The sequence below is a fragment of the Herpailurus yagouaroundi genome, unplaced genomic scaffold (genome assembly GCF_014898765.1).
Source record: "Herpailurus yagouaroundi ecotype Mexico unplaced genomic scaffold, PumYag 207, whole genome shotgun sequence".
NCBI lineage: Eukaryota > Metazoa > Chordata > Mammalia > Carnivora > Felidae > Herpailurus > Herpailurus yagouaroundi.
Genome location: NW_024412438.1, coordinates 312,793 through 320,862, shown reverse-complemented (window position 1 = coordinate 320,862; position 8,070 = coordinate 312,793). Strand labels below are relative to the sequence as shown.

General features: G+C 59.3%; 2 protein-coding genes across 8 annotated transcripts in view; both read right to left on the bottom strand.

Annotated features, from left to right (window-relative positions):
- Positions 1–988: 988 nt before the first annotated feature.
- On the bottom strand, positions 989–2,409 carry TSTD1 (thiosulfate sulfurtransferase like domain containing 1). Of its 2 annotated transcripts, XM_040452422.1 has the most exons (5): positions 2,238–2,384; positions 1,952–2,074; positions 1,283–1,445; positions 1,080–1,188; positions 989–1,027 (listed from the first exon to the last, which is right to left on the bottom strand). In XM_040452422.1, exons 1-4 carry the CDS (start codon positions 2,311–2,313, stop codon positions 1,137–1,139), a joined length of 414 nt encoding a protein of 137 aa, XP_040308356.1. In that variant the 5' UTR covers positions 2,314–2,384; the 3' UTR covers positions 989–1,027; positions 1,080–1,136. The 2 variants fall into 2 exon arrangements, with proteins under 2 accessions (XP_040308356.1, XP_040308358.1); XM_040452424.1 differs by lacking the exon at positions 1,952–2,074 and having other exon boundaries at positions 2,238–2,409.
- A 197-nt stretch (positions 2,410–2,606) lies between these two features.
- Positions 2,607–8,070, bottom strand: part of USF1 (upstream transcription factor 1) — a 6,208-nt gene continuing 744 nt past the window's right edge. The window contains exons 2-12 of one of the 6 annotated variants that reach the window (XM_040452415.1): positions 7,650–7,943; positions 6,299–6,391; positions 5,843–5,892; positions 5,565–5,680; positions 5,111–5,212; positions 4,664–4,859; positions 4,353–4,440; positions 4,159–4,217; positions 3,934–4,028; positions 3,561–3,689; positions 2,607–3,477 (exon numbers count right to left, since the gene is read on the bottom strand). In XM_040452415.1, coding sequence (XP_040308349.1) covers positions 3,286–3,477; positions 3,561–3,689; positions 3,934–4,028; positions 4,159–4,217; positions 4,353–4,440; positions 4,664–4,859; positions 5,111–5,212; positions 5,565–5,680; positions 5,843–5,892; positions 6,299–6,306 — 1,035 coding nt within the window. In that variant the 5' untranslated portion in view covers positions 6,307–6,391; positions 7,650–7,943 and the 3' untranslated portion in view covers positions 2,607–3,285. Of the gene's footprint in view, positions 3,478–3,560; positions 3,690–3,933; positions 4,029–4,158; positions 4,218–4,352; positions 4,441–4,663; positions 4,860–5,110; positions 5,213–5,564; positions 5,681–5,842; positions 5,893–6,298; positions 6,392–7,649; positions 8,065–8,070 lie in introns of those variants that run through there. The other 5 variants (XM_040452416.1, XM_040452413.1, XM_040452418.1 and 2 more) reach the window with 5 other exon arrangements.

Below are 8,070 nucleotides of genomic sequence, written 5' to 3'. Positions count from 1 at the left end.
TAGAAGGATATGCATCAAACTATGCCCTGCACCAGAGGGAAGGCACATACACGCTGTGTTGAGTTTTGTCAGCAAGTGTGTGTTTCTCATTTTCCTTAACCAATTAAATTTTGTTCAGTCCAGCGTGGGATCAAAGGACGGTGTTGCTAGAAGCCGGGGCCTGTCTTTGGTGTAACCTCACACTTGTAACCTGTGTTTGACACACCTGTAGGCATGAAGGGTGACATCTGTTCAGTCCCTCACTGCCTGGAGCTGCCCTTTCCTTTCCTCAACCCAGTGAGGAAGCCTGAGGGAGGGCAGGTGGGGGCTGGGGACCCGAAGGGCAGGGGCAGGGGCGGGCAAACTATGGCCATCAAGGACTAGATAGTAAAAATGTTAGGACTGGAAGAACATGGAGTCCCTGTCACAACAATGCCGCCATTTTACACAAAAGCAGTCACAGACAACGTGGAAAGAAGTCATGGCAGCAAGGCCAAGCCAAGCCCCAGTCGGCTGCCCTCTGGAGCAGTGGCTCTGGTCCCTGACTGCACATTAGAATCACTTGGGGTGGGGGGTTGTGGGGGGGGGGGGGAGAGAGGCGCCTGGGTGGCTCAGTCGTTTGAGCATCCGACTCTTGATTTCAGTTTGGGCCATGATCCCAGCATCGCGGGATCCAGCCCCATATTAAACAACACTTAAAAAATCACTTCGGGGGCTCATAAAACCACCACTCCCCAGGTCTCACCCCCAAGATTCCAAATCTGGAAGGGGACCCACACTTTTTTTTTTTTTTAGGTACCAATTGATTCTGATGTGCATCCTGAGCTGAAAACAGTTGTTCTGGGAGAATCATCCTCTCAGGAAACTGCGGGGGGTTGGGAGGTTGGGGGGGGGGGTGGGGGGGGGGTGAGGACAGAGGATGCTGGAGAAGGACCCAGGGCTGAAGTGAAGTCTAGATTAAGATTGGGAGTGTTCGCAGTGCACCTGACAAACTAAGTGCTTCCAATGCTTCGAGTAAACGGTCTTTATTTGATGCTTTTGCGCGCAGAGAACTGTGAGCAGTGCCCAAGCTGGGGAGTCAGACCCTCCACCACCCGCAGTTACGGTGGCCGCGGTGGGGAGGGAGAGGGGGCCACCATCAGTAAGCCACCTTCTACCTAACCTTCTTTCTGGAACCATTCTCTATAGGCCCCTGCGTAGTTGCGAGCCCTGTGGAGACAAAAGGGGGAGGGGGTGAGGGAAGGACAGGCCCGGGAGGCAGTCCCCAGGCACCCCCAGCCGGCGATGCACACCTCCCCCATACCCTGTGTATCCAAGGCCCTGGGCCAGCTGCGTGGCCTGCAAGCCCCGCTTGCCCATGTGGCAGAAGAAGATGAGATTCTCATCGTCCCGCTTCGGCTTCTCGGCGGAGTACAAAGCCTGGAAAGCGGCGGGCTCCATTTGCAGGGCACTTTCCAGCTCAGACACTGGGAGGAGTCGAGGGGACAGAATGGGAAGCCGGCGGCTGGCGATCTCAGGTTCACACCGGGCCCGGCAGGACTGGCTCCTGCGGCCCGAGCGCGTCTCCGGAGCGCCCCCAAACCACACCCGGTGACCACGCCACACCCCAACCTCAAGGACAGGGCAGGCCCGCCCGCGCAGGAAGGCGGCCGCACACAGCTGAACGGGGGCCACCTCCCCTGCGGCGAGGAGGAGCGGCGGGCGGGCGGGCGCCCGGCCTCGGGGAGGTCAAGCGCGGAGCAGCGGGTCCGCCCCTTCCTCGCCGCCTGCGATCCGCTCAAACTGGAAGGGCCGGTTGCGCTGCCAGGATCCGCCTCCCACCGGCGCTTCTCCAGGAAGTCGGGAGGTGGGTGGGTGCGGGCGGCTTAAGGCAAGGCGGGACCCCCGCAGCCGTGCCTCCCCCACGCCGCCCTAGACGCCCCTCCTGCACGGCCTCTAGGCCACCCGCGCGGGCGTCCCCTCGGCCCCCTACCCGGGATGTTGAGCGCCCCCGGGATGGTCCCCGCTGCCGCCTCCTCCCGAGATCTCACATCGATGAGCCGGGCCCGGCCCGAGGCCAGGAGCGAACGCAGTTCAGGGAGCGAGACCGTGGGCGCTGAGGAGGGAGGCACGAGAGCCTGGAGCGGAGCGCGGCGCCCCAGCCCGGGAGCGGGAGCGGGAGCGTGCGGACCTCCGCGCCCCCCGCCGCCGCGCCTCCTCCCGGGGGCTCCGCGCGCTCCCGGGGGTCGGGGCGAGGCCCCACGTCTCCCCGCAGGTACCTCCGGCCATGGCGCGCGCCGCGACGGCGAGCTGCAGGAATGCGGCCCCGGGCCGCCCCCTCCGTGCCCGCAGCATCTCCCCCGCCTCCCGGAGCCGGGACCGGAACCGGAAGCGAAGGCACCGCCTCCCGATCTGCCCCCTCGGCACCTGTTCGCGCGCGGTACAGCTGATACCCCCGCTGGCCCGAGATTCTTGCGACTGCCCGGCGCGGACGGTCAGGCTTGGCCCAGGCACCGGGACTGAGAGTCATGAACACGGGAGTGGCACCCCACCCTAACCTGGGCCGACCAACCCTTCCTGGGCAAAGTGCAATGTGCCCCCCCCCCCTTCCGCCCTGGGGCCCACAAAAAGGAAAACCAGGAGAGAAATGTGGCTCTGAACATTTTATCTTTAAAAAAAAAAAAAAAAAGAAAAGAAAAGAAAGTAAAAGAAAAACCGTCCCCACAAGGGGGAAGGCCCCAAGTGGGCCCCTGTCTGTTGTTCTCCCCGGCTCCAGAGACTTCTGCATAGGCCTCAGATGCTTGCCGGCCAGTCTCCTCTTCCTGGGGGCAGCGGCCACTGCTAAGCATCCTTTTCCCCACTTCTTGCTAAAGCCTGTTCCCCAGAGTCCTCAGGTGCACATCTGAGCTCCAGGGTGAGGAAGAACCAGTGGAAGAGAGCGCCAGAGTCCTGGGGCAGGCCAGAGCATCACTCGTTAGCGGACCCTCTGCTGGCACTCTAAGCGAGCACGGGGCAAGCTCCCCCCACCCCCGGTTCTGGGTGTCCAGTATCCAGCATGGAGACAGCACATGCATGCGCAAGAGGGGCACAAGGGCCCAGGGGCTGGGCTGGGCAAGGCTGTCCGCGCCCGCCCACGCGTGTGTTTCACACCACTGCAGGCTGCCGGATCACAGGGCCTCAGTTCAAAGCCACGCCTTCTGACTCCCCCTGGTCCCACGCCAGAAGTGGGCAGTGAAGGAAAGGGGCACGGGGTTGGCCTGCTGCTCCTGGGCTATCTGTAGTTCTCAGAAAGGGGCTGTAGGGCCCAAAGCCCCGGAGTCCCCATAGTTAGTTGCTGTCGTTCTTAATGACGACCTCTACTCCGTGGTGCCGCAACTGAGCTCGAAGCAGCAGGTTCTTGTTTTTAAGATCTTCCACCTGACGCGGAAAGGAGGCGATGAGGAGGGTAAGTCGAAAAGTTGGCACTTTTCTGACCTTCTTCAGGCATCCACTAGTGAGGGGAAGAGGACGAGGCCCGCTCTATGGAAACCAAAGGAGGGAGTCCCAAACTGGCTCAGGGGCCCTGGAGTCGAGGAGGGCTGTACGGAGGACAGGGGTCTGACCTGCTGTCGAAGCACATCATTGTCCAGCTGCAGCTGGTCAAGCCCTTGCAGTTCCTCAGACAACCGGTGGTTACTCTGTCGAAGCTCCTGGATATAATCACAGGCTTTGGAGAGAATCCCACCTTTACTCTGCAAGAAGCAGCCAACAAAATGAGGACTAAGGTGCTCCCTGCCTGGCCTTCCTAAAGCACACACGCCCCCTGGGCCCCGTTTTCCCCTAAGGACGGTGGGGTAACCTTTCACAAGGACACGGGGAACCTCAGAGAGAGAGAAGCACGGGTTCCTGCCACGTGTGCCCTCTCCACCATTTCTGCAGACGATACCAGGACACAGAACCCAGGCATCCGGCCCACTCCCGGGGCCCTCCCGTGACCTGGCCAGACTTGGTGCTCTCCATGGAGCAGTCTGGGATGATCTTGGACAGCTGCACAATCCAATTGTTGATCTTGTCTCGGCGGCGGCGCTCGACTGTGGGGCAGAGTGGAGGTCAAGGTGACTCTGTGAGAACCGCCCCCCCCCCACCCCCAGCCCTTTCCAACTCCCCAAGCTCTCTCGCTCAGACACCACGCTGTCCCCAATGCCACCAAGCAGTACCCACCTTCATTATGCTGAGCCCTGCGTTTCTCATCCCGAGTGGTCCGCGGAGCTTCTGACTTCCTGACGACAGAGCCCAGGGCGGCCAGGGTAAGGGAAGGACGAGAGAGAAGATTGGAGGTGGGGTTAGGGGACGACACAGGAGTTGGCGGGGATCAAGAACACCACGGCAGCCGAGAAGAACCAGGGGTCACTCACGGGGAATAAGGGTGAGTCCTTGGGGCAATGGAGCGCTGGCTTCCTCCCTGCAACACTTCTTGTGGCGACATCATCACAAAGAATTGGCCTGTGAAGATGCGGGGTCGGTTCTGTCAGGACGTGGGACCAGGAACCTCATCGAGCTCTGAGGCCAAGGCCCTAGGATCTTCTAAGAAGGACATACTTCCTCCTGCTGGAAGGGCAGCCCCAGACTCACTGCCTGCCCAGGTCTTAGCGATCGTTAAGGGGTCATGAGGAAAGGCCCCCTGCCCCCAGCCTTGTCCCTCCAGCCGCACCCTCACACGTCTCACCGGTGCCGGGAGGGGTCGCCTGCCCCAGCAGTGCCTCTGAGCCCTGCGTCGTGACAACCGCGGCCGCGCTCCCCGAGGTGGTACCCGCGGCCCCATCGCCCACGGCAGTGCTGGGGAAGTAAGTGTAGTGCGTCTCGGCAGCTGTCCCCTCGGCGTCAACCGTATCGTCACTGGTGAATGCACCCTGGATCACCGCCTGGGAAAGGGAACATGAGAACAAAGTTCAACGACAGTCAGGTACTTCCCACCGAACTACTCACTGCACAGCTCCTATCCCCGAGAGGAAGGAGGGAGAAATATCGAGAAAGGGAGAACCTAGCACCTTGGGACAAAGCAGCCCCAGGTGCCTCACCGCCCCCAGCCCCAGCCCCAGCCCCAGCCCATGGGCTCAGCTTCATTTTCCTCCGCAGAGCTCTGGGGCCCCCTCCCCAGCCCGTACCCTGGTACCTGGGTCATGGACTGAGTGGCAGGATAGCCACTGATGGCGCCAGTCCCCTCAGTCTGGCCATCCAGCTGCCCCTCAGACACCTGAATCACCCTGTACATCACCTAGAAGCAGGAGGAAAGGGAAGCGGTGGGGAGGGAGAGAGAGCAGGAAAGTAAATGCTGGGGACCCCAGGACCCTCATAAAGCTTCTCTCAGATAATGCCCCAAAACAAGAGTGCGTCAGAGACAGAGACTCAGCCACTCTCCCCTCTTTCCCCAGAAGTTTCAGCACGGGGCCCCCCCCCACCCCCAATCCCTACTCCAAACCTCATCCTCCAAGCCCCTCCCCACCCCGCAGGGGTCCACACCTTCGCCCCACCCCCACCTCCAAGCCAGGTCTCCCCCTGAGGGTTCGATTACCTCCCTCAACCCCAACCCCAGGTAACACCTGCAGGCCCCTGGCCCCCTCCCTTACCTGGCCCCCATTCTCAGTTCGGAAGACGTACTTGACGTTGGGGTCAGGGAAGGTGGCAGCTGACTGGATGCTGGCAATGGCCACGCTGGTGGGGTCCTCCCCAGTTGCCACCGCTCCTGAATTAAAAGAGCGAAGGAAAACTCTGCGAGGTATGGACTTTCTCCCTCTGTTCCACGAAGGACAAGGGTGCACGGGAGGTGCGCCCGCGGTGGGGGGGGGGGGGGGGCGGGGAGGGGCCACGATGGGCTCTGGGTCTCAGGTCTGTTTCTACCACTCACCTTCCTGAATCTGCACTGTCCCCTCTTCCGCTTCAGCTGTTTTCTGCTGCCTGTTTGTGATGGGGGTGGGGGGGGTGGGGGAATAAGGCAGGAAGTGAATAAAAAGCTCACTGACCCAGTTCCATGTGGCTCCCAAACTCCCATGGCCTTCCCAACAGATGCCGGGTTAGGTTAGAATAACAATCTAACTGGTATTTACTGAGTGTTTATTGTGTGTGCATAGCACCGAACTCAGCACTGAACACGCGTTATTTTAGCTCATACCAAGAACAGCACGATGAGCTAAGCAGCGTCACTTGCGTTTTGTAGATGGGGAGCCAGATCACAACACTAGTAGGTGACGGAGCTGAAACCGGAATCTAGGTCTGCCTGACTCCAGAGCCAGTGCTCTCAGCCGTTCTGCGTCCTCCCCGGCCTCCCACCTCCCGCCCCAGACCCTACCTCTTCTTCACTCACCCCTTCATCTCTCTGTAAGGGGGCACATCCAAGGAACTGGTCCTTCTTTGGAAGCCTTTGTATCTCCCGCCTCACAGGCCAGAGTGTTAAGTCCTGGTAGAAATCAGGGAGTTTGCGGTGAGGCCAAGAAACTGAACAGCCTGTTTCTTTTTTTTTTTTTTTTTTCAACGTTTATTTATTTTTGGGACAGAGAGAGACAGAGCATGAACAGGGGAGGGGCAGAGAGAGAGAGGGAGACACAGCATCGGAAACAGGCTCCAGGCTCTGAGCCATCAGCCCAGAGCCCGACGCGGGGCTCGAACTCACGGACCGCGAGATCGTGACCTGGCTGAAGTCGGGACGCTTAACCGACTGCACCACCCAGGCGCCCCTGAACAGCCTGTTTCAAGAAGCCAGGCTCCATGAAGACTCAGCCAGGAACGAAGTGCAGTCATCTACAGGGGACAGTTTCCTCCGTTCTGATGCTGAGAGGTGGGCTACAGTATTTGAAAAAGTAACTCTACAAATAGTGCTCCTCGGCCCTCCACCATCACTCCAAGTCATGTGGGCACTGGTGCTTCTTCCCGCTTCGCAGCCACATACCGTACCAAGAAATTTCTGTTTTCAAATCTAGGAAGGGGACACCTGAAACCCACTGCTATTGGCACACCTCCCTGAACCATAAAGAACATCCGTGGCCCCTGGGCCTCATTCTGCTTAGCCCCTTGGGCTCTTGTTTTGGGGTGTCCAGATTTGTGTCATCTGTTAAAGACCCTAGAGTCCAAGTGTGTCCTCTACAAGCCCCTTCTATTTTCTTCACCAAGCCTTCCCGTGGAACAACACGGTTGCTAAAATGTTGCCATGACAACTCCAAATCAACTGAATCCCAGCAAGAAGAGGGGAAAAAAAAAAAAAAAAAAAACAAAAAAAAAAAACACTCCAGGCTCAAGGTTCGGGAAGGAGAGACAATGGAAAAGGAACTCATTTGCAAGGTGCCCGCCTTAGGACCCTGACACCCGGCCGGAGGGCAGGAAACACAAAGAGCGGAGAAGACAAATGTCTCCAGAAAGATACAGCTACACGTACAAAACGACAAAACGATCCCCGCACGAGAGGGTAAGCTTTTTGGTCAAAGGTCCCCCAAACCTCTCCTATCCAAGGGAAATCTTCAGCGGATGATTGAAAAGCCCGCATCGAAGGAAAGTATTGACCGAAAAGAGAAGGAAAAAAACCAACCAACCAAACAAACAAAAACAAAGGGCGAAGAAAAAAAAAAAGAAGAACCGAAAGCGAAAGTGTCCGGAGGAAGCAGCGCAGCGAGAAGATCCCAGTCCCTAAGGGGAAGTAGGACCAGGGTTTCGGGACCACCTACCTGTCCATCCTCAAACCTACGGAGGAAGTGCCCCTCCGAGGCTTGCTGCGCTGACTGCAGGAGGAGGCGATGGAAGAGACGGCAGGGCACAGGAGGCGTCTCTATCGCCCACAGCTGTCAGCCAGGGGCAGCCTCGGAGGACACCCAGCAACGGGGTCAGGCCGCTTATTCAAATCTTAGTTGGACATCCGGAAGCATTTCCTGAGCATTAGGGGATGCGACACGGAAACGCGGACGGGATGTTGTGGCGTGCACGCTCGGGCCAGCAGGGCCCAGCAAGAGCCCCTGCTACGTCTGGACACAAAGGGGAGAACGACCAGGTCCCGAAAGAAGTCGGGCGCCCGACCTTGCCCAAGAACGCGGCGCGTCCCTGCAGGCCCCGCAGCCAGCAGGCGCGAGCCCGCGAGCCCGGGAGCCCGCG